Here is a 25,079-nt window from a genome sequence, read left to right as displayed (position 1 = left end):
TTTTATATAGTTTAGCACGATGTAGGGTGCAGATGGAAGAGGGTATGACACTGCAGGATCAGATTACAGCATCTGTTGCCTGTTTTAGAGCTGAAAAAACACTTTGAATGAAGGATTGTTGTCCCAGGCCGGGCTTAATAGGAGAAAAGAGACAGGATAATTCACAATACAGACGTATCGCAGTATCAAACCATTAGAGGGTCGGATTTAATTTTTTTTTTTAAAGGGGTTGTCCACTACTTAGACAACTTAAAGCGCCCCATATAAAATAGCAAAAAAATATAAACTTATAATAAAAGGGGCTGTCCAGGACTGAATAATCCATTTAAAACAGTACAAAAAAGGAAAATGGGTCAGACGTGTCCCAGACGCATAGTATGTATCCCACAAGGAAGGTGCTGCCACCTAGCGACCGGAGATGAGAAACAAGGATGACAAAGAGGTGACCCACATCCTTCAATTTCACATTGCTGGTAGTATTATTGGCAAGTGCCCACAACAAACATGTCCGCCGCGCTGCCTAGCGTGATCACATGGTCCAGTCACATGACCGCTGTTTACATCTCCTCGCACAGCAGCCGGCGCAGAGCTCAGCAGACCTGTGTGGCGATGGCTGCGGGTGGCTGCTGCTCCTCCGTGCTGCTCCTCGCTGCGGCGGGGCTGGTGTGCGGCCTCCCTCCAGGACGGTGGCTGCAGGTGTCACCGGAGGTGCAGACACTGGTGAGGCTGGCGGAGCGGGAATACAACGGTGCGAGCGGCCTGGAGGACGTGTACCGGGCGGTGCGCACCAGCGACCTCCGCAGGCAGGTGAGTGTACTGCACTGCTTTCTATGGTGGAGGGGCGATGGCAGCGCTGTGCTGCCCACTTCTACCAGCTGCAGGCGGCGCTGTTCTACCATCTGCTGCCAGCTAATGCAAGGTAATCCCATAAACCTCTATCCTCTTAAGTATGGCAGTCTTAAAGGGGATCTCCAGGAATGAAGCGTCACACCTACTCCGGTTCTGTTACTTGCCCATGTTCAGCGCTTTCGGCAGCAATAATAACGTACCATGCTTTACTGCTTTTCCCCTTTAAAAGTGACAGATCCCTCTGCCTGCAGCCTTACATCACCAAGCACCATGCCAAGAGGCGGATGGAGTGGTGTAATGCACTTGTAATGTTAGTGAATGGGGTCACAAGAAATCAAAATCATATAGAATTTTTGCAACTTGTGGTAATTTTCAGGTTGCAACGCCACCCCACTCGCTAACCTTACTCTGTAAAATAGCGCCATCTTTGCCCGTGCAATGTATACAGCCGCCGTGGAACAACATGTAAGAGCTCTGTCAGAGGAGAGACGCGATTATGCTCTCGTTGCCCCCAGTAGATGGGTTTTTATTCTCCGCGGGGACGGAATTGCGGCTCTCGAGTTGCCATGACTGTGAAGCTTGGTGTCCGTTGCAGCTACAAGTCAAAGGTCGCAATTTCCAAGTAGTCCAGCTTGTTTCGATTCCCGGTGACTTGTGTCGAATCGCAACCACATTCGCTATCGTTATGGTGGGATACTATTTTTGACCCCCAGATGTAGCTGTTGGCGAAACGCGCATTGGTGATTGAATCCCTCTATTCCATCTTTGTTTTTTTTTTCCCACCTATCTCAATATGCTGCTTATTTTTTTTGTTCTTTTAGGCTTCTTCTGGCCTTAATAACTTTTTTTTTGCACATTGTTTATTGGTTTGTCTTGCCTGGATACTCTCTGGGTCTGAGATCAGTACTCCTGCTCCCCATGCGGTTGCATTTCGCAGTATACGTACAGCAGATCCTGTGCTTCTGTCCTGTCTGTAGGGAGCAGCGTTCTTCTATTCTTTACTGTTTGTACCAATGTTTATGTTCTGGTATTTACATTAGTTGTATATTTACATCACTGCCTCAATATTTTTGTTACTTTTTGTTTTTCCTTTATCAGACTGGATAATTTTATCTCTTTTTACTATTTTCTCGTTTTGTTGTGCAGTTGGTGTCGGGCATAAGATATGATTTCACCGTCTTCTTGGGGCGCACCTTGTGTAAGAAGGGGGACGAGGAGGTCCTGGATAATTGCCGTCTTCACAGCTTAGCCTCGCTGATGGTAAGTCGCCCGGGTGCGGAGGACAGAGGCCGCCCATTGGCTGTTTACATAAAATAGATGCTGGAACTGAAGAATGATTCACAACCACAAACTGGTCACACGAGATTCTGGGACGTTTTGGGATATTCTAGGCGTCAGCTGATGGTCTGGTGACTTGTGGAGTCTGAACTTGTTTCCATCTCTGAGCCATGACTCCAAGATCTGCTGACATCAGGGGAGCTGCACTGACGCCAAACATGCTGACACGGATTATAGAGGCTTTATTCAGAGGACACTGACTTCTCTCAGTACAGGGCTATAGTAATTGCCTGGTAGACATGGCATGGAAATGAATCATAACTCACTATAAGAAATGGATGGCATGTGTGAGGATGAACGTGGACTCCCCACTTTTTTACCCCATGACGTACGTGTACATCAGTGACCAGGCTGAGCTTGCTCCGATTGCTGCTAAACCACCATTTAGTTGAAGTTCTCAATCACTGACTGCGATGTGTAAATGATTCTGTTGCTGGTATCCACGCACTCTGGTGACCGTCGCCTCCTTCAACGCGATGTTGGGATAGTCGACAGGTTGGGATAGTCGACAGGTTGGGATAGTCGACAGGTTGTCATGTCTGCGTAGGGTTTTCTGGAGGCCACTGTTGCTCCCATCTGCGTCTATAAAGCCCAGCCTCTGGCTGGAGCCCAGTAATATCCCTATCTACTGCAGTACATTAATACTACAGTGTATAGTACAAGCGATCGCAGGTTCAAAGGGTACTAAAAAAAATAATAAAATGAAAATCAATAAAAAAAAAAAAAAGTTATAAAAATTAATGAAATATAAAAGTTTAAATCAACCCAAAATGAATAGATATTTAATAAAATTGTACATATTTGCTGTTTTTTCGGACATCCAGCTTCAGACTGGCAACTGCCATAATAAATCTGCTTGTTTTCTTCTGCAGGAAATCCAGTGCCGATACTCCATGCTGGTGCTCCCATGGGTGAATGAGACCAAAGTTTTGGAGCAGAAATGTTCTCCTGAAGGTTCGTACTGCTCCATGGGTTTGTGGTCCATCTCCATGTCCGATCAGTTTCTTATCATTTTTCTTGCTTTGTAATCTTTTGTTTTTTTTCTCAAGGTCTCAGTAAAGAGGTGAATGAACCTTCCTCCGAACAGGACGCCCTTTCCATGAAGTTGGAGGTAAGAGTTTTCTTGTTACCTTACTGCCCCCATAACTTTATCGTGTTTGCAGAGATTAAACTGGTGATTCCTATTTTAGGACGAGCTGCTGGAAACATTATCATTATTCAAGGACTTTGTGACAACCTACGATAAAAAATACAGGGATGATGAAGGTGAGCGATTAATGGCAAAATTGGCACCAGTGGGACTCTAACCCCCTCCCCGTCATAGGACATACCAAGATGTGCTGTGTCGTATGGGGATCTCGGTGATAGAAAGCCTCTCTGGGCCATATAGAACAGCTGGGGAAAAGAATGGTCTGAGGAGGGAAATTAGGTTCTCTGATATATAAAGGGGTTGTCCAACTTTTGGGAATATATATTTTTTTTTCTTAAATTCATGAATTTTTGGCTAAAAATTAGTTTTGTAATTGGGTGTCCCTAAAAATTTTGCACCGCTTGCTTTCTATAGCCTCTGTGTTGCACTGTCTATTGCTGGCTGCAGAATGGGTTAACTGAGAAACTCCGCGAGCTCGACGGTACAATGGGAGGATTTTCTAACCATTTTATGTCTTTTTCAGCTGATTTATGACCACATCAAAGTTTGATGTGCAGAGAAACAAAGAGCCTGTAAAAGCCAAAAGCTACAAAATTTTCAATAAAACCGAATTGCAACCACATAAATGCAATTAAGTAACATAAAAAAAGTGTTCCTTCTCAACGTATGATGCATGTCAATACAGACCAAGTGCCAGCTGTGTTATTCAACCAGCGCCCGATGGGTTGTGATCGGAGGGTGCTGCTATGCCAGATCCTCATCTGTTGCTCAAAGTGAGGAACAGCTGCAAAGAGGATCTGTCCTGTCATGCATTACACAGACAAGCCATTGATTTAAATGGTCACCATGTAATGTTAAATGTCCCCTACGGAGGCGCTGTGGGGAATGCTTCCTGCTAAGTTCCCCATAGATTGTTAAGGTACTCTCCTTTTAAAGTAAGGTTTGTCCAAAACAGAGTTCCCCTTTCACTTGCATTTATTGTGCAGATCCGTTTCTCAGGACCACTGCGTCTATCTGATTACCCGCACCCCTGATCCTGTTTTTCAGAGGCTTTAATGAGGCTACAGATATTTTCTCAAAATCTCAAGAAAGCGAAGGAGATTCAGGAAAAAGACCAGGGAACTGCAGAGTACGGAGTCACCAAGTTTAGCGATCTCACAGGTAAGAACCTGAATACCGACCAATAGGATATAGAGGAAATATGGCAATATCCTCACAAATGATTGCTCAGCTATTGTGTATAGGAGTTTGTCCCTTTTTAAAGGGATTATTCCCTTTTTTTTTTTAATGTATATTTTCAGATAGTGTTGGTAAAAACAAGCACTTTTGTAATTTACTGCTTATTTGAATTTTCAGCCGTTTTTGAGATATTAACAGTTTTTATTTTGTTTACAGTTCGTTGCCTAGGAGACCGACCACCGCGTCTGTCTAAGCTTGAAAGCACTGCAATGAAACTTTCCGGGCTTAGGAGGTAAAAGTGCGCTCCAGCGTTCCTGGCCAGCTTGAAAACCATCCTTACAAGCATAGAAAATAAGCTTGTAAGCACTGCACACATTCTGTTGTCTATCAGCGGTGGTCGGTTTCCAAGGCAACAAGCTGTAAACAAAAGAAAATCGTTAATATCTTGAGAACGGCTGAAAATTTTAAAAAGCAGTAAATTGCAAAATTGCTTGTTTTGACGAACCCTATCCAACAATACTCATTTATGAAGACGGGGAAAAAACCCTTTAAGCATAATTTTTTAGATCTGCCTGTAAGTGATTTGGACATAAAACATTGCAGTAAACTCTACACAACTATCTACCCTTTAGAGGAAGAGTTCAGGACTCTGTTTCTGAATCCGCTACTCTCCAGCCAGCCTTCTCGTCCTATGAAGATGGCTCCGGTGCCGTCTGATCCTCCTCCGGCACAGTGGGATTGGAGAGATCAAGGAGCGGTAACTGAAGTGAAGAACCAGGTGATTACATTTCTGACACATTAGATTGGGGTTATGTTCCATGTTTCTCTTTTTTTTTTATCTCTTTTTACTTCCTCTTAAATACTTTCACAAGGGTCACATACATTCTGTTGTGCAAGCATCGCTTTTACGCTTTGTTATTTTGCAAGCAGATATTTCCGCTGTTCTCACATTGCTACAACCTCATAACAGAAGCAGAAAAAAAAGAGAAAATATGAGGATTTTTCCGGTGTATCTATCACTTCTCTAATTCAATTGTATCCGTGTTTTATTCTTTCTTGTATAATTCTGTGCATTTTCTTGCTACTACACGGCTATCATTGTCTATCTCCTCCCTGTACAGGGCATGTGTGGCTCATGTTGGGCATTTTCAGTTATTGGAAATATAGAAGGACATTGGTTCCTGAAGAAAAGGTCCCTCATCTCCCTCTCCGAGCAAGGTACTATGGCTTTTGACCTCTTTGTGATAATCACCGTGTACGACCTATGTACATATACTATCACTGTGTGCAACAGGCTCAGGAGTTGACTCGCTCCATGCAGCACGGGTGTCGGATGTCTCACCTGACAGCAACTGATGCGATCGTGACTAGCGAGCACTTGTTCAAGTCCCCTTAGGAACCAATTAAAGGGGTTGTCCACTACGTTAACATTGTTGCACCCCTACCGATCAGACATCAATCAGTGCCCACGCCGATCTGCTGTTCCCAGTGTCGTTGGCAGCCGGAACTGCTCAGTTGTGGAGCAGCTCCTTCGACGGAATAGTGGACGTGGCCGGGTACTGCAGCCTTTTGATTTGAATAGGGTGTGGATGTGCAGTATCCGGCTGCGGCCACTATACAGTTGATGGAGCTGTGCAGCTCTGCAATTGAGCAGTATCGGCCAACACCAGGAGCAGCTAATCAGCGGGGGTGCTGGGGGTTGCACCCCCATTGTTCAGACATTGATGACCTCTCCTAAGGATAAGCAATTAATGTAAAAGTAGTGGGCAACCCCTTTAAAAGTAAAAAAAACAAAAACATAAAGTATGTGTGTGTGTATATATATATATATATATATATATATATATATATATATATATATATATATATATATATATATATATATATATATATATATATATATATATATATATATATATATATATATATAAGCTATTGAGCATGGCTCCCTCAACCCTATCATGGTATGCATGGTACCCCTTATCCCCCAATCCTGGTATGCATGGTACCCCTCATCCCCCAATCCTGGTGGGTGTGGCCCCCTCATCCCCCAATCCTGGTGGGTGTGGCCCCCTCATCCCCCAATCCTGGTGGGTGTGGCCCCCTCATCCCCCAATCCTGGTGGGTGTGGCCCCCTCATCCCCCAATCCTGGTGGGTGTGGCCCCCTCATCCCCCAATCCTGGTGGGTGTGGCCCCCTCACCCTCCAATCCTGGTGGGTGTGGCCCCCTCACCCTCCAATCCTGGTGGGTGTGGCCCCCTCACCCTCCAATCCTGGTGGGTGTGGCCCCCTCACCCTCCAATCCTGGTGGGTGTGGCCCCCTCACCCTCCAATCCTGGTGGGTGTGGCCCCCTCACCCTCCAATCCTGGTGGGTGTGGCCCCCTCACCCTCCAATCCTGGTATGTATGGCACCCCTCATCCCTTTCACGCTGCACACATATAAAAAAAAAAAACACTGCGGTGCCAGAGTACACGCGTGCCCATACCGCGCTGTCAGGCGCCATTTTGCTGAAGACACACTGCAAATGTGTCTTCAATAAAACGGCGCCGGATAGCGCTATACGCATGCTCCGATTCCGACGCCTTCACTCCGCCCCCGGTCTCTAGCCAGAAGAGAGGCGCCGCGGCAACGCTCCTCCCAGTCAGGTAAGTATGGCGCCGGGGATCACGGTATGCGTTCAGTGCCTACGCATAACGCAATCTCCGGCACCATACACTCCTCTTACTTGTAACGGCTCCATGCTTTCTTCTGTCTGGAGCTAGACTGCGTGTCGCGCTTGAGCAGTCTATAAAGGCTTCAGACAGAGGGACGCTTGGAGGATTTTATATATATATATATATATATATATATATCAGTACAGACCAAAAGTTTGGACACACCTCATTTAAAGATTTTTCTGTATTTTCATGACTATGAAAATTGTACATTCACACTGAAGGCATCAAAACTATGAATTAACACATGTGGAATTATATACTTAACAAAAAAGTGTGAAACAACTGAAAATATGTCTTATATTCTAGGTTCTTCAAAGTAGCCACCTTTTGCTTTGATGACTGCTTTGCACACTCTTGGCATTCTCTTGATGAGCTTCAAGAGGAAGTCACCGGAAATGGTCTTCCAACAATCTTGAAGGAGTTCCCAGAGATGCTTAGCATTTGTTGGCCCTTTTGCCTTCACTCTGCGGTCCAGCTCACCCCAAACCATCTCGATTGGGTTCAGGTCTGGTGACTGTGGAGGCCAGGTCATCTGGCGTAGCACCCCATTTTTGGTCAAATAGCCCTTACACAGCCTGGAGGTGTGTTTGGGGTCATTGTCCTGTTGAAATTGAAAAATAAATGATGGTCCAACTAAACGCAAACCGGATGGAATAGCATGCCGCTGCAAGATGCTGTGGTAGCCATGCTGGTTCAGTATGCCTTCAATTTTGAATAAATCTTCAACAGTGTCACCAGCAAAGCACCCCCACACCATCACACCTCCTCCATGCTTCACGGTGGGAACCAGGCATGTAGAGTCCATCCGTTCACCTTTTCTGCGTCTCACAAAGACACGGTGGTTGGAACCAAAGATCTCAAATTTGGGCTCATCAGACCAAAGCACAGATTTCCACTGGTCTAATGTCCATTCCTTGTGTTCTTTAGCCCAAACAAGTCTCTTCTGCTTGTTGCCTGTTCTTAGCAGTGGTTTCCTAGCAGCTATTTTACCATGAAGGCCTGCTGCACAAAGTCTCCTCTTAACAGTTGTTGAAGAGATGTGTCTGCTGCTAGAACTCTTGTGTGGCATTGACCTGGTCTCTAATCTGAGCTGTTGTTAACCTGCAATTTCTGAGGCTGGTGACTCAGATAAACTTATCCTCAGAAGCAGAGGTGACTCTTGGTCTTCCTTTCCTGGGGCGGTCCTCATGTGAGCCAGTTTCTTTGTAGTGCTTGATGGTTTTTGCAACTGCACTTGGGGACACTTTCAAAGTTTTCCCAATTTTTCGCACTGACTGACCTTCATTTCTTAAAGTAATGATGGCCACTCGTTTTTCTTTACTTAGCTGCTTTTTTCTTGCCATAATACAAATTCTAACAGTCTATTCAGTAGGACTATCAGCTGTGTATCCACCAGACTTCTGCACAACACAACTGATGGTCCCAACCCCATTTATAAGGCAAGAAATCCCACTTATTAAACCTGACAGGGCACACCTGTGAAGTGAAAACCATTTCTGGTGACTACCTCTTGAAGCTCATCAAGAGAATGCCAAGAGTGTGCAAAGCAGTCATCAAAGCAAAAGGTGGCTACTTTGAAGAACCTAGAATATAAGACATATTTTCAGTTGTTTCACACTTTTTTGTTAAGTATATAATTCCACATGTGTTAATTCATAGTTTTGATGCCTTCAGTGTGAATGTACAATTTTCAAAGTCATGAAAACACTGAAAAATCTTTAAATGAGAAGGTGTGTCTAAACTTTTGGTCTGTACTGTGTGTGTGTGTATATATGTGTGTGTATATATATATATATATATATATATGTGTATGTATGTATATATATATATATATTATTAATTATACATTATAATATAATGCTCAAAAACACACTGTAACTCCAAGTCAATCACACTTCTGTGAAATAAGCCTGTCCAGTTATGAAACAACACTGGTTGTGAGTCAGTTTCTCCTGCTGTTGTGCAAATGAAACAGACAACAGGTGGAAGTGATTGCCAATTAGTGAAACACCCCCTATAAAGGAGCATATCTGCAGGTTGTGACCACAGACTATTTCTCTATTCTCATCCTTTCTGACTTTTGTTTTGGTCACTTTTGCATTTTGTCCGGTGACTATAGTACAACCCACTGAAGTTGCTCAGGTAGTGCAGCTCATCCAGGATGGCACATCAATGCCAGCTGTGGCAAGAATGGTAGCTGTGTCTGTCAGCACAGTGTCCAGAGTATGGAGCAGATACCAGGACACAGGCCAGTACACCAGGAGACATGGAGGGGGCCGCAGGAGGACAACAATCCAGTAGCAGGGCTTCTACCTCCTCCTTTGGGTAAGGAGGAGCAATGCCAGTGCCCTGCAAAATGACCTCCAGCAGGCCACTAACATATATGTGTCTGCTCAAACTGTCAGAAACCGACTCCATGAGGGTGGTATGAGGCCTGATGTCCACAAGTGGGTGTTGTGCTTACACCCAACGCTGTGCAGGGCGATTGCCTGTACTCTTCACGGATGAGAGCAGGTTCACACTGAGCACGTCCGGACTCAAACCCAGCAGCTCTTCCCTGTGAGCTCTTCAGCTCGCTGGACAGTTCCTTGCTAACCCAGATACTAGTACCTGTGTTGTTCCTGATTGCCTCCACCCTGAGTTCCTGATTGAACCCCATAATTAAACCAGGCATTGCACTTCCTTACTTGCAAGATTATTGAGCTCCCAGCCTTTAGTCAAGCTCTCCTTCCACCTGCTGCTTTGACCTAACTAGACTGCTGCTCCTGTGTACCGACCTCTGGCTAATTCCTGACTACTCAGTCTTCCGGTGCTGCCCCTAGTGGTTGCAGTACCACTGCTCCAACCTAGGTCACTTCATAACCGCACATGTGACAAACGTTACAGAGTCTGGAGACGCCGTGGAGAATGTTCTGCTGCCTGCAACATCCTTCAGCATGACCGGTTTGGCAGTGGGTCAGTAATGGTGTGGTGTGGCATTTCTTAGGAGTGCTGCACAGCCCTCCATGTGCTCTCCAGAGGTAGCCTGTCTGCCATTAGGTACCGAGATGAGATCCTCAGACCCCTTGTGAGACCATATACAGGTGCAGTGTGACTCGAGTTCCTTCTGATTCATGACAATGTTAGGCCTCGTGGCTGAAGTGTGTCAGCGGTTCCTCCATGGTGAAGGCATTGATGCTTTGGACTGGCCCGCCCGTTCCCCAGACCTGAATCCAACTGAGAACATGTGGGACATCATGTCTCGCTCCATCCACTAACGCCACGTTGCACCACAGACTTTCCAGGAGTTGGCAGATGCTTTAGTCCATGTCTGGGTGGAGATCCCTCGGGAGAACATCCGCCGCCTCATCAGGAGCATGCCCAGGCGTTGTAGGGAGGTCATACAGCCACTTGGAGGCCACACACAATACTGAGTATAATTTCCTTGTCTTGAGGCATTTCTTCTGAAGTTGGATCAGCCTGTAATTTGATTCTCAACTTTGATTTTGAGTATCATTCCAAATCCAGACCTCCATGAGATATTAATTTTGATTTACATCGATCATTTTTATGTTCTATTGTTTTCCACGCATTTCACTATGTAATGAATAAAGATTTGAAACTGGAGTATTTCATTCAGTGATAGCTAGGATGTGGTATTTTAGTGTTCCCTTTATTTTTTTGAGCAGTGTATATACACGGGCACTGTTTCTAGTAAAAAGATAGGCAAGTGCATCTATCTTCTGAAGAGAGAGGACTTAACCTTGCCCTACCTGGCTCTATTAAAAGATATAAATACACTATATACTACAATATATATAAATATATTATAGTAGGGCAGGGTTAAGTACTATCTCTGCATGCGATAGATGCACCTACCTAGCTTTTTACTAGAACCAGGTTCACTAGGTGTGTGTCAGTCTGCTGGATGGAGCAGAGTCGAGTGTGCTGCTGGTGAGTGTCCAGCCAAAATGTGAACTGTAGCTGGGAGAGAGATAAGCTAGAGTATCTCTCTGAATGGAGACTGCACGGGTCAGCTAGGAAAGCTGAGTATTCTGCAACTCCAACACACAGACTAATGTGTGGAAGCTGCAGCCTGTTCAGTGTGAACTGTGCCTGTAGTTGAGCATTTCTGTTTGGTGCTGGAAGCTGCTGGAGCTCGGACTGAAGATGACACCGAGACTGGTGGGATTGTGTCTCTTCTGTGTATGAAGTTTGCTTTGGGAGAAAGGACTGTAATCTTTTTGGGTCCTGCACTGACATACAGTTGTGCTCAAAAGTTTACATACCTCGACAGAATTTTTCCTTTCTTGGCCTTGATTCAGAGAATATGAATGATAACCAAAAAACTTTTTCTCCACTCATGGTTATTGGTTGGGTGAAGCCATTTATTGTCAAACTACTGTGTTTTCTTTTTTTTAATCTTAATGACAACCAAAAACATCCAAATGACCCTGATCAAAAGTTCACATACCCCAGTTCTTAATACCGTGTATTGCCCCCTCTAGCATCAATGACAGCTTGAAGTCTTTTGTGGTAGTTGTGGATGAGGTTCTTTATTTTCTCAGATGGTAAAGCTGCCCATTCTTCTTGGCAAAAAGCCTCCAGTTCCTGTAAATTCCTGGGCTGTCTAGCATGAACTGCGCCCTTGAAATCTCCCCAGAGTGGCTCAATGATATTGAGGTCCGGAGACTGAGATGGCCACTCCAGAACCTTCACTTTGTTCTGCTGTAGCCAATGACAAGTCGACTTGGCCTTGTGTTTTGGATTGTTGTCATGTTGGAACGTCCAAATACGTCCCATGTGCAGCTTCCGGGCTCATGAGTGCAAATTTGCCTTCGGTATTTGCTGATAACGTGCTGCATTCATCTTTTCCTTCAACTTTTTCTGTGCCTTTTGTAGCTCACACATCCCCAAAACATGAGTGATCCACCTCCGTGCTTTACTGTAGGAATGGTGTTCCTTTTATCATAGGCCTTGTTAACCTCTCTCCAAATGTATGGTTGTGGCCAAAAAGTTCAATTTTGGTCTCATCACTCCAAATTACCTTGTTTCAGTTGAGCCTTGTTGAGGCATGTCTCTGTGCTGTTTGGCGTATTGTAGGCGAGATACTTTGTGGCATTTGCGCATTTATGGCTTTCTCCTGGCGACTCGACCATGCAGCCCATTTTTCTTCAAGTGCCTCCTTATTGTGCATCTTGAAACAGCCACACCGTTAGTTTTCAGAGAGTCCTGAATTTCAGCTGATGTTATTTGTGGGTTTTTCTTTGCATCCCGAACAATTTTCCTGGCAGTTGTGGCCGAAATTTTTGTTGGTCTACCTGACCACGGTTTGGTTTTTACAGAGCCCCTGATTTTCCATTTGTTAATCACAGTTTTAATGCTGCTGACTGGCATTATGAATTCCTTGGATATTTTTTTGTATCCCTTTCCTGTGTTATACTACCTTTTCCCATAGATCCGTTGATAATTCTTTTGCTTTCCCCATGACTCACAATCCAGAAACATCAGTGGTTGAATGAAAGAAGCAAGAGTCTGTCTGGATCCCAGAAACTCACTCAGCTTTTATACACACACACTGATTACAAGCAAACAGGTCACAGGTGAGGATGTTACCTTTTAGTAGCCATTCAAACCCATTTGTGTCAAATTCTGTGCATGTTATCAGGCCAAAATCACCATGGTATGTGAACTTTTGATCCGGGTCATTTGGATGTTTTTGGTTGTCATTAAGATTTAAAAAGAGAAAACACAGTAGTTTGACAATAAATGGCTTCACCCAACCAATAGCCATGAGTGGAGAAAAAGGTTTTTGGTTATCATTTATATTCTCTGAAACAAGGCCAAGAAAGGAAAAATTCTGCCGGGGTATGTAAACTTTTGAGCTCAACTGTATATGTGCCTGCTGAATGAACTGTTTATTTTCTGATACCTTTGTGCACAGAAGAGTCTGTTTTGGGTTTTTGAATCAATTTTTATGAAAGTAAATTAAATGTCACCTTGGCTCGCAAAATGCAAACCCACATAAGGTCCTCTATCAGAAGAGAAAAAGAAAAAAGTTACTGGCCTCAGTAAACCCAAATAGTTTTTTTTTTTTCATTTTACAAACTTCTGAAATACTTTGAACCACTAAAATGTAAAGAAACGATACAAGTTCAGTATCACTGTAATCAAACTGACCTGAAGAATTACATCATTATATCCGTACAATGGACACCATAACAAGAAAAACCGCAACAATAATATCAAAATTTGAGGGTTTTTTTTTCACTATTTCACAGCACTAGGAATTTTTTTTTTTTTACCGTTTTCCTGTACGTTATATGGTAAAATAAACAATTTAAAACTATAATTCGTTTTGCAAAGCACAAGTCCTCATACCGCTATATCGGCAGAAAACTAAAAAAAAATTATGACTTGGAAGAAGGGGAGGGAAAAAAAGAAAATTGGGGGTTAAAGTGTACCTGTCATAAGAAGAAAACATTTTTTTCTGATATCTTATGCAGATTTGTCGAAAGTTTTGATCAGTGGGGTCCAGCCCCTGAGACCCCCACTGATTGCTAGAATTAGGGGGTGGAAGGACTTGATGCTTTGCTATTTAGCTCTGTTTTAGACTTTGTAAAAACAATAGTTGGTCATGTGTGGCTGTACATTTTCTATAACTCGTACATCGTGCCCCAGCCTTTAAAGCTTCTGATAGCCAAGGTTCAGAGGTTCCATTATATGGCTCTAGTCACACTTTCAGCTTCACCTTCATGAGTTTCTCCCTAGATTACTGTTTACACGCTACAGTCAAGATCAGGTGACACTTAGTTCTCTTCTCTACATTCTCTCATTACCTATTAGAATTGATTCGTTGGACCCAGTCCAGCATCCGGTTCAATATTCCATGACCAATGGACAGGAGCCCTAAGAACTGCATCCAACCTATCGGCAACCTTGGCTCTTCTTTTAAATAGCAGACCTGGCCCGATGATGTGTGGGCGCGCGTCAGGGTGCAGCGATGTGTGGGCGCGCGTCAGGGTGCAGTGATGACTTCATGCCAAGTCGGCTATCCAAAAAAGGAGCCACAGATGCCAACAGGTAGGAGGTGGTTCTCACAGCTCCCATCCAGCAGACTAGGAAGGTTGACCTGGCCTTTGCACCAGGGTCCTGAAAATGTGTTCACTCATCTATGCTGTAAAGAAATCATCTATACTGTAAAGAAAATCTTTTATAAATCCTACAAATTCTTTTTTCTAGAATTAGTGGATTGTGACAGTGTGGATAAGGCTTGTGGAGGAGGTCTCCCATCAAACGCATATGAAGCTATTGAGAAGCTGGGTAGGTGCCTATGTAAGTTGCTGTCTGTCTATAGATGGGGAAACTGCAAGTGACCTTCTGAAGAAAGTTTACAGCCCAAGGCTGGGTTCACACATCGGTGTCTCCTCACTCATATATGCCTATGAAGATGTAGAGTGAGTTTGGGTTAGGAGACCTGCGGCCGATCCTTACTCAGACTGCAAAACACGGCTGTGTGAATCCAACCCAAAGCCTTTTACTGCAATTCTCTTGAAGCTTCAGGTGGGATCCAGGAGCTTTTCTTCGTGTTATCACCCTTTTTACCAGTCATTGAGGATATGTAGCCTCTACTTTTCACATTTTGTTATGATATAAGCAGTTGTCCATTCCGTGACTCCAATGTTTACTGGCATAAGGATCATGGAGGGTTTTTTGTTGTTTTTTTTTGCTCTCTTTAGTTCTAGTAAGTATGTAATTTTTCATTAGGCATTATAATCCACTCTGAAGATCCTAAAATTATATTTTTACAAGCTCTTACGGCTCTGCTTGGGTCACAATGAAAATTATGAAAATTTTTCTGAGCAGCGGAAAGGTTAATAGGAAACAAAAGCACATACTTCTTTAGCAAAAGATCAATCGAGAGATAAAAGGATGTATGGATACAAACACATGTACTGTGTACAGCTCTGAGATCACGCGATGACATTCTTGATTGTACTCTCTCTTCTAAAGGTCGCTCTTGCTTTGTTTGTTCTGTGCACATACTGCAGCAGTTCCGTATACTATGCTTCTTGGGCTAAGGTCACACTTGTGTTTGTCTCTCCTTTTTTTTTTTGTTACATAATATTTTTAGAAAAATGTAGATAAATGTTTCCAGTAATGTCCCTGTGAGTGTATTATCTGTCATGGTTACACCAATGAGCTTTTGCTCATTTGTCGGACGATTGTCGACCTGTTTACACAACGCTCATTCTTGAATATCGGCTCATCTAAATGGGCCAAAACTGCCTCTGCTTGCAGCATCAGAAAACTGCCTCTGCTTACAGTGTCAGAGATAACACACACTTCAGAGCAGCGTTGCAGCCATGCCTTTGTTGTGAACTGTCAATCATCAGGAGCACACTGTGCCTTGGCAGCAAGGAGGCAGAGGAGCTGTGCGCTCCTGAAGAAATAGAATCGCTATTTAATAAAACTATTGGGTGAGTGTACAAGAGACGGCTTTGGTTGTAGTTGTTGGTAATAAATTAAATTATTCCATCTAGTACCAGTCTGCTGCACCAAAAGCCAAAAAGATATTGACGTGCATTAGAAAAGACATTGCTTCAAGTTCACAGAAGGGAAACCAAAATGAATATGTAGTATGGAAGAAGTTAAGAAGAAAGGTCATCAAAAATAAATGTATTTATATAAGGGAAGAGAAGACTGAGGGGATATGATCTCTTTACATAAGTCGATGTGTAACTGCAATTTCAGGTCTTTCTGGGTTTTTTTTTCTTACAAACTGTGTTGGGTTGCATGACTATTTCTTCTTTTTTTTATCCTGTAGGAGGACTTGAGACTGAACAAGACTACAGCTACCTTGGCCACAAGGAACGATGCAGCTTCTCCACCACCAAAGTCTCTGCTTATATCAACAGCTCCGTGGAGATCCCAAAAGATGAGACACGTAAGTCCAGAGCGCCCCTTGTTTCTGGGTAGGAATAGGATGTTGTAAAAGCTTAGACCCTTAGATTTGCAGCTTCACAGAATAGAACAATTTGCAGAACTCATAACAAGACCATTATTAATTCCCTTGCACTTCACTTAGAGCACACATGTCATGTTCTGTATGGAGGACTATGTGGGGCCATTATACTGTATGGAGGACTATGTGGGGCTATTATTCTGTATGGAGTACTATGTGGGGCCCATTATTCTGTATGGAGGACTATGTGGGCCCATTATTCTGTATGGAGGACTATGTGGGGCCCATTATTCTGTATGGAGGACTATGTGGGGCCCATTATACTGTATGGAGGACTATGTGGGGCCATTATACTGTATGGAGGACTATGTGGGGCCCATTATACTGTATGGAGGACTATGTGGGGCCCATTATACTGTATGGAGGACTATGTGGGACCATTATACTGTATGGAGGACTATGTGGGGCCCATTATACTGTATGGAGGACTATGTGGGGCCCATTATACTGTATGGAGGACTATGTGGGGCCCATTATACTGTATGGAGTACTATGCGGGGCCCATTATACTGTATGGAGGACTATGCGGGGCCCATTATTCTGTATGGAGGACTATGCGGGGCCCATTATTTTGTATGGAGGAATATGCGGGGCCCATTATTTTGTATGGAGGACTATGTGGGGCCCATTATTTTGTATGGAGGACTATGTGGGGCCCATTATTCTGTATGGAGGACTATGTGGGGCCCATTATTCTGTATGGAGGACTATGTGGGGCCCATTATTCTGTATGGAGGACTATGTGGGGCCCATTATTCTGTATGGAGGACTATGTGGGGCCCATTATTCTGTATGGAGGACTATGTGGGGCCCATTATTCTGTATGGAGGACTATGTGGGGCCCATTATTCTGTATGGAGGACTATGTGGGGCCCATTATTCTGTATGGAGGACTATGTGGGGCCCATTATTCTGTATGGAGGACTATGTGGGGCCCATTATTCTGTATGGAGGACTATGTGGGGCCCATTATTCTGTATGGAGGACTATGTGGGGCCCATTATTCTGTATGGAGGACTATGTGGGGCCCATTATTCTGTATGGAGGACTATGTGGGGCCCATTATTCTGTATGGAGGACTATGTGGGGCCCATTATTCTGTATGGAGGACTATGTGGGGCCCATTATTCTGTATGGAGGACTATGTGGGGCCCATTATTCTGTATGGAGGACTATGTGGGGTCCATTATTCTGTATGGAGGACTATGTGGGGCCCATTATTCTGTATGGAGGACTATGTGGGGCCCATTATTCTGTATGGAGGACTATGTGGGGCCCATTATTCTGTATGGAGGACTATGTGGGGCCCATTATTCTGTATGGAGGACTATGTGGGGCCCATTATTGTGTATGGAGTACTATGTGGGCCCATTATTCTGTATGGGGCACTATGTGGGGCTATTATTCTGTATGGAGTACTATGTGGGGCCCATTATTCTGTATGGAGTACTATGTGGGGCCCATTATTCTGTATGGAGTACTATGTGGGGCCCATTATTCTGTATGAAGGACTATGTGGGGCCATTATACTGTATGGAGGACTATGTGGGGCCCATTATACTGTATGGAGGACTATGTGGGGCCCATTATACTGTATGGAGGACTATGTGGGGCCCATTATACTGTATGGAGGACTATGTGGGGCCCATTATACTGTATGGAGGACTATGTGGGGCCCATTATACTGTATGGAGAGCTATGTGGGGCCCATTATACTGTATGGAGGGCTATGTGGGGCCCATTATACTGTATGGAGTGCTATGTGGGGCCCATTATACTGTATGGAGTGCTATGTGGGGCCCATTATTCTGTATGGAGGACTATGTGGGGGGGAGGACTATGTGGGTTGGGATCCGACACCCGGCGCCCCCACCGATCAGCTGTTATCGGTGCCAGCGGCGGCCGGAAATACTCACTTGCGGAGCTGATCCGTCTTCTGATAGTGGCCGAGCTTGGTACTACACATTCACATCCTATTCAGATCAATAGGAGGCGGATGTGCAGTACCCTGCAGCGGCCACTATCAGAAGATGGATCAGCTCCGCAAGTGAGTACTTCCAGCCATCACCTATAACAACTGATCGGTGGGGGTGCCGGGTGTCAGACCCCGGTTGGTCAGACATTGATGACTTATCCTAAGGATAGATCATCAATGTAAGAGTAGTGACAATTTCTTTAAAGTTTCATCTGATTTGCGTTTTGCCGAATCGCTGCCGATTGGGATGCTTCAGTGTATTAACCCGGGAATTTTTCGTCTTTGCGCTTTCATTTTTTTTCATCCCTATTTTGCAAGAGCCATAACTTTTTTTTAATTTTGTGTCGACATAGTCATATGATGGATTGTTGTTTTGCGGGACGAGTTTTAGTTTCAAAAGACTCAATTCATCGTACAATACTATATACTGGAAAATGTGCGGCAAATTTAGCCTCGCTATTCCGTTTTTGGGGGTATGTTTTTACTGCGCTCATTGTGTGATAAAAATCACTTGGTGTCATGAATCTCCAGGTTTGGGACGATTATGGCATTACCAAACTTGTCCAGGTTTATTTTTCTATCTATGGAGCTGGGGGTGGGCTTGTTTCTAGCGCCCTGAGCTGACCCTTTTAGTGACATTTTGGGGTACATAATTAAATAGTATTAATAAAATGAGAATTAATCCACAAAGGAAATAATAATAACCGTGTAATCTGATTGTAAGTCCGGTTTCATCATATTATGTCTTTTTAGAGATTGCAGCCTGGTTGGCACAGAACGGACCAATATCCATAGCCCTTAATGCTTTTGCAATGCAGGTAAGACCCTCCAATGTCTGTGAGCCTCATTATTTTTTTCCTGTAGCTCTTGAATCATCACTTTCAGCTGCCAATTAGATGCCTCTCCAGATCTCCCAAGCTGATGGTCTCCTTTGGGACTGGAAGTGAGAATTCAGTCACCTGACCCTGCAGTCAGTCAGTGGCCGCAGCGGTCAGATAATGGATAAGGACGTCATCTCTTTTTAAATAGCCATTTCATCAAATCCGATGATACCATAATTGGTTGTTCCTTTATTCTTTGTGATAATGTTTTGTCATTTCCACCAGATGTTGACGCCATCAGTGTGCAATTCATGTGATGTCCGTTTCTATCATTATAAGGGCGAGTGGAGACGGCCATGTATTCTCTCATCCGATAATGCTAACCATATTCTGATCACAGTGCGATTCGATTCTCTTTAATTCGGAGAAGATGGAGAAAAATAATGTCTCCATCTTCTCCATTGTCTCCCATCTTTTCTATTGTGTGCGTCAAAATCGTACTGCACTCCGAGTGCAGTCTGATAGTTTCCTTAGACTTGTATGGACGAGTGTACGGTCACCTGCCCTAGTAGGTAGGAGAAGCTTTGTACTTTTTTTTTTTTTTTTAACATACAAGAAAATCATTGATGATAGGAATGAGTTAGCCACAATCCGGTATGTGAGTGATCTGCCCCACTACTGAATTACTAGAATCATTTATTGACTCATTTCTTTTTTTGTTGTTTGGTCTCTTTCAGTTTTACCGTAAGGGGATATCTCATCCGTTCCGCATACTTTGTAACTCTTGGATGATCGACCATGCTGTGCTGTTAGTGGGTTATGGAGATCGTGAGTTGTAATTTCTGCCTCTTAAGGCGCAGTCCAGATGGCTGGCGGACGCAGTGCATGGACTGGCTGGCGGATCTTCCTTTATTCCCTATGCAGCTGTCACTCTCTAGTCCGGAGAACCACCGGCCAGTCCATGCACTGTGTTCCGATCTTGCTCCGATTTATACGTTCGTCTGACTGCGCCCTTATTCTGATATTGATAAATGGTGCTTTTCGTTCCAATTCACTTTTATTTCTTTTGCCATAGGTGATGGGAAGCCTTTCTGGGCCATCAAGAACAGCTGGGGAAAAGACTGGGGAGAGGAGGTAAATAAGGAATGTCCTCTCTGATAGTATGTCTCACATCGGGGGCGGTTGTATGGAGCGGGCTCAGGCGCTGTGCCCGCTCCATACAGGGCAGGTGCCTGGCTCAAGTCGCTGCCATCAATCTCTGAGTATAGTATTTAATTGTCACAATCCCAGAGGGGCATCTGCTCCGGTGTCCTTATTAGGATCATTGAGGTTCCTAGCAGTCTGACCACCACTGATCACTTATTTATCACCGATCCGGTGTCATTATTAGGATCGTTGAGGTTCCTAGCAGTCTGACCACCACTGATCACATATTTATCACTGATCTGGTGTCTGTGGTACAACCCTTCCAAACCCCAAAATTATTTAACTTGTAAGGTTTCCCTATTTTTTTTCTGTCCCTTTTTTTTTAACAGATAATTTTTCCTTTGTAGGGATATTATTATTTGTATCGAGGAACCGGAGCTTGTGGGATGAACACCATGTGCAGCTCTGCGGTAATAGATTAGAGTCATCTTCAAAGGAAATCCTGCAGTCCGTTCACTGATCTTTAAGTATTAAGTGATGTCTCTTCTTACATGGGTTCGGTCGTAGATTCTTACTAACATCCAGTTTTTAATGAAAGATATTTATTCCCAGATTCCGCTAAATGAAGTGATCTACTAGATTTGTTTTTAATGTTTTATCATGGAGAATGACTTTCATGTTTGTCTTCTGCAAACTGAGCATCCTATAGGCGTATTTCACTTTTAATTTATATTTTTAGGGGAAATGAAGTGTCATTTATTCACTGCGAGATTTGTTTGTACATGTACAGCTCATCTGTACGATCCGTTTTTATCTATGATCACCATTATGGAGCGATGCACATTGCTGTCATGGAATTACTTGAGAAAATCCGTTTTTGCATGTCAGATTTCATAAAAAAAAAAAAAAATGTATTATTTTAGTGCCGTTGTGTTTGGAAACAAAAATGTATACCATAAAGAAATGGAGACGGGTGCAAACGTGCGCACCATCTATTGTGGATTCACTGATTTTTCTCATTATTAGGAAACATTCACGCAAAGATTTTTTTTTTGGAGGCGGAAAAGTTTGATATGTTTCTAAATTTCATGCGGATTTTGCAATCAATCCAACTCAAACAAGTAAAATGTCGCATCTTATTTTCCACGGCAACTTTTTTTTAAAAAAAAAGCAACGACATGGGTTTTGTATTGAAATTCATAGGAAGAGCGGTCAAAGTATATTCCAAGGGGCTTATGATGTGGATTTTCGAGCGGCTCTGCTTCAAAATCCTCAACAAAAATACTTGGTGTTAACACAACCTGAAGTCTCCATGCAAATTAGATAATAGCCAGCCTAACGATTATTGAGCAGACAGCCATCTCTTCAATTTCTCTATACACAGGAATTCTTGTCTGAAACGCTCCTGTGTTCGCTGTGAAAGAGCCGCTGCCAGGCCCTTCTGGCAGTGGCTTTATCTTCAGGAATAGCAAAAGGATCGGCAACAGCTATTCAGTGGGCCGGATCCTTCTCTCCCCGATATTATCTGTCGGCAGAGAGTGTGGAAGTCCCGACACACATTAAACTGTTGGCCGGTCGTACCTATATTAGCGGGTTCGGCTAACTTTTAGCTAAGGGGTATGGGGCCTTTAGACTTTTGCTTCATGCTTTGTAATTGGAAGAGATGAGTGGGTCATATATTGTCTTATTGTGTAGGTGCTTCCAACAAGCGCCACTAAAAAGACAATTTTCCTTTTTCCAGAGATGAGCTAATTTGCATACTTTTCCCAAACTGCATTGCCTGACTTGTAAAACATCTTACAATAGCTGGTGGTCTCCACATGGAGAAACAGTACTCAATAAACACACATCCATTACTCTGCACTGCATATGGAGGGTTAAAAATCTCTCTTTCCTTTAGAGGGGACTTTTGTTTTGGGTTATATCCTTAAAGAGGACCTGTCATTTATTTAACTAAATTTTTTTGAGTATCTTGTAAAAATCCTTGAGCTCTCCTGATTCTGACGCTCTTTTCCATTTTGTGCTGCGTCGTTTCGTTGCCGAGATATTTATTTGTTGCTTTTGGAGCTCAACATGTGAAATCTCCCCTTTCTTCAGCGTTTTCTCTGGAGGCGTGCGCTTTCACTCCTCCCTCCTAAATGCTACCAATCATAGCTCAGCAGCTGGTCTAGCAGTCTTTAGTTGTGATTAGCTGCGTCTGGGAGGGAAGACTGAAGAAACACGGAGTTGGACTGCAAGGAGAGATTTCACATATTGCGCTCAAGAATAAACAAATATGAATATCTCTGCAATGGAGCGACGCAGAGCAAAACGGTAAAGAGCGTCAGAATGAGGGGAGCTCAGCGATTTTTACAAAGTAACTCAATTTTTGGAGCAAGGTCCCTATACACTTATGATGAAAGTCGGCTGAACCGGATTTGGTTGAAACTGTCGGGGGAGAAAGGTAGCCGACAGTTGGTATTTCAGCACTCCTTCTGGTTTAAGGGGTGTCTGACAGCGACTTTCTCCTTATTGAAATCTCAGGTGGAGAACTTTTGGATGAACGTTCATTCTGCAGACCGTTTTCTCTTTTATGGGTCAGCTTCAGTCTTTTTTTCAAGGATCAGTCATTGACTCACAGGGTGGTTACCCTACAGTAGGTGGCACTAGGGATATGGCTTTCATTCTCTGGTAGAAGAGCCGATGTGCATGCAGACTATCAAAAGAATAGTCACTAGTCCCGTATTGTGCGTGACTCCGCAGCACAGCTACGTGACCCAGATATGTCCGGCTCGTTCACATCGCCATTCCACAACGCAGCAAATTCCGATGTAACCGCAGCCAGAATCTCCTTGTAATTATACACAAAGGAGACGCATCCATTTTTCATCCTTCGATGTAACGTGTGTTGCCCATTTTCCACCGCAATGGATCACAAGAAAGGTTCGGCCGCACTGAACGGTTCAGCTCCAGTCATTAAAGCATTTTGCTGGTGCAAGCATTAATTCATTACAATGCTTATTATTCATTAACACATATCAGAAACACGCTGCCATTCCCCTTTGGTCCAATTATAAATTACATCCATGATCAGCGAGGCATTGAGGAGACGACGAAGCATCTTTCCTGAACAAATAACCATTAAACAGAACATGTTTCGGGAGAGGAAAGCACCCACCCTGGGAACAGCGGACCTCATTGCTCACGTAAAGTCATTCTTCAGGTTTTTTAATGCTGTCTCGAATATTTATGTGAAAATTGGACTATAAGTCATGATGGGGAAATTTGTGCTGAAATCATCTAATAGGCGGTTTCCCTGATAAATCAACACATGACTTATAGTAAAAAAAAAAAAATCATTAAAGGGGGTGTTTAGCTGAAAAAAAAAAGTCCTTCCAGTTTGCATTTGACTTGGGACCAAAGCTGTGTATGAAGGGGGTTGGCTGACTGCACATTTTAATAGCTAAGCCAGCCCCTTTTTCTGCAACAGCCAATGTATAGACAGAGAAGGGGCTGGCTTGGATATTGAAATGAGACAGCCACCCCCCTTGATACACAGCTTTGGTCACTTGCCAAAACAAAAACCTTGCCCTATGTTGGACTCAAATCAGATGAGGACCCGCCAGCACTGGAGCAGGTTTAAATAGATTAAAACTATATTAGATAGTTGCTTAACCTACTAACTTAATTAATTTAGCAAGTTTTTTTTTTTTTTTTAGCTGGAAACCCCTTTAACTCATTAGAAGCAGTGCACATAGTTATAGTGGTTCTCCTATCTTTATTTTTTTAAAGGTCAGCTGTGCGAGGGAATGCTGATAAAAGAAGCAAAGCAGGTATGCTTACACCCCAGCCACTCATCTCCAAAAACACAAAAAACTGCCCTCTGCTTCATTGACAGTTTACAGCATGCTGGAGCATATGGCGTCATGACCACCAGTCACCTGACCTCTAAGGCTACTGATTAACTGCAAGGTCGAGTGACTGGTTGTCCGGACTCAAACACTTGAGAATGTCGAAGCAGAACTGGTGGAGCAAGGTGCAGATTCCCATGGCAGTGCAGAGAGGGGAAAGTATCTAAAGTCTTATGGAGAGCAGAGAAAACAGGCTATTTACAAAGAGGAAATGAGTGTAGGATAGAAGCTGGGATGATATACTACAGTAAGTGAAAACAGAAACACCCTGAATTCACAACGACCTCATCCAGCCTGTATTACTGGGAAAGACATTCCTATAAAATGAAAAGAAAGGGTCAAAACTGGTGATAAATTCATTTGTGAGTGTAAAAACCCCTTTAGGGATGACAATTATTGTTACCATTATATTATAATATGGTAATAAAAACTGCTGATAGACTCCCTTTAAAATCCGACGGGGACTTCTGAGTTTGACGCAACTGAGCGCAGCAGATCCACGAGATCAATAGCTCCATTGCCATTCACTGGGGCTAACCCTTTACATGGAGTACCTGCTGCTGATTTCCAAGGCTGATTTTTTTTTTTTCTTACGTGTGAACTGTTTTGTGGGAACCCCGTTCACATGGATGGAATGGAGATCGTTGATGGACTTTGACACTATTTTGGTGCAAAATCCTTGTCAAATCTCCTAGTATGGTGGATTTGACTCTTTCAAGAAGCTTTCTCCAAAATGGTCTTCCCTTCTCAATACTGTGAATTTGCACAAATGTTAATTATTTATCCACAATCTAACTCTAATAAAGCTATATTTTATGTCAATGAACTAAAACCTCTAACTGCACAAAACGGGTTTGAAAATTGTACGATATAAGCTAAACTCCGCGGGTTACCTCGAGATTTTACCGATTACATGCTATTATTAGTTCTTTAACTATTGTGAGCGCAAGTTGTTGTAGTAAATTATCTATATTCCTTTACATTACAATAAATATGTTTTGCCGCTTG

At 43.4% G+C, this 25,079-nt stretch overlaps 1 protein-coding gene across 1 annotated transcript; it reads left to right on the top strand.

Annotated features, from left to right (window-relative positions):
* The first annotated feature begins 470 nt into the window (after positions 1-470).
* LOC141215207 (cathepsin F-like) lies at positions 471-25,079 on the top strand. Its single transcript, XM_073665506.1, has 14 exons — positions 471-807; positions 1,996-2,109; positions 3,060-3,141; positions 3,237-3,298; positions 3,378-3,453; positions 4,385-4,498; positions 5,149-5,294; positions 5,638-5,734; positions 14,457-14,537; positions 16,042-16,161; positions 18,968-19,032; positions 19,773-19,863; positions 20,111-20,169; positions 20,589-25,079. The coding sequence occupies exons 1-14, from the start codon at positions 505-507 to the stop codon at positions 20,661-20,663; spliced, it is 1,485 nt and encodes a 494-aa protein (XP_073521607.1). The 5' UTR covers positions 471-504; the 3' UTR covers positions 20,664-25,079.

This window comes from Phyllobates terribilis, unplaced genomic scaffold (genome assembly GCF_046119375.1).
Source record: "Phyllobates terribilis strain yellow unplaced genomic scaffold, ASM4611937v1 Scaffold_231__1_contigs__length_3143052, whole genome shotgun sequence".
NCBI classification, from domain to species: Eukaryota; Metazoa; Chordata; class Amphibia; order Anura; family Dendrobatidae; genus Phyllobates; species Phyllobates terribilis.
The sequence above is the reverse complement of the archived record's forward strand: the minus strand, read 5'-3'. Positions and strand labels throughout refer to the sequence as shown.

Excerpts from the sequence above, each read along its gene's own strand:
- LOC141215207 (XM_073665506.1), top strand. The coding sequence starts at position 505 with ATGTCCGCCGCGCTGCCTAGCGTGATCACATGGTCCAGTCACATGACC. Across the intron at positions 3,454-4,384 it reads AAAATACAGGGATGATGAAG|AGGCTTTAATGAGGCTACAG; the intron begins GTGAGCGATTAA and ends CCTGTTTTTCAG. Across the intron at positions 5,295-5,637 it reads TAACTGAAGTGAAGAACCAG|GGCATGTGTGGCTCATGTTG; the intron begins GTGATTACATTT and ends CTCCCTGTACAG.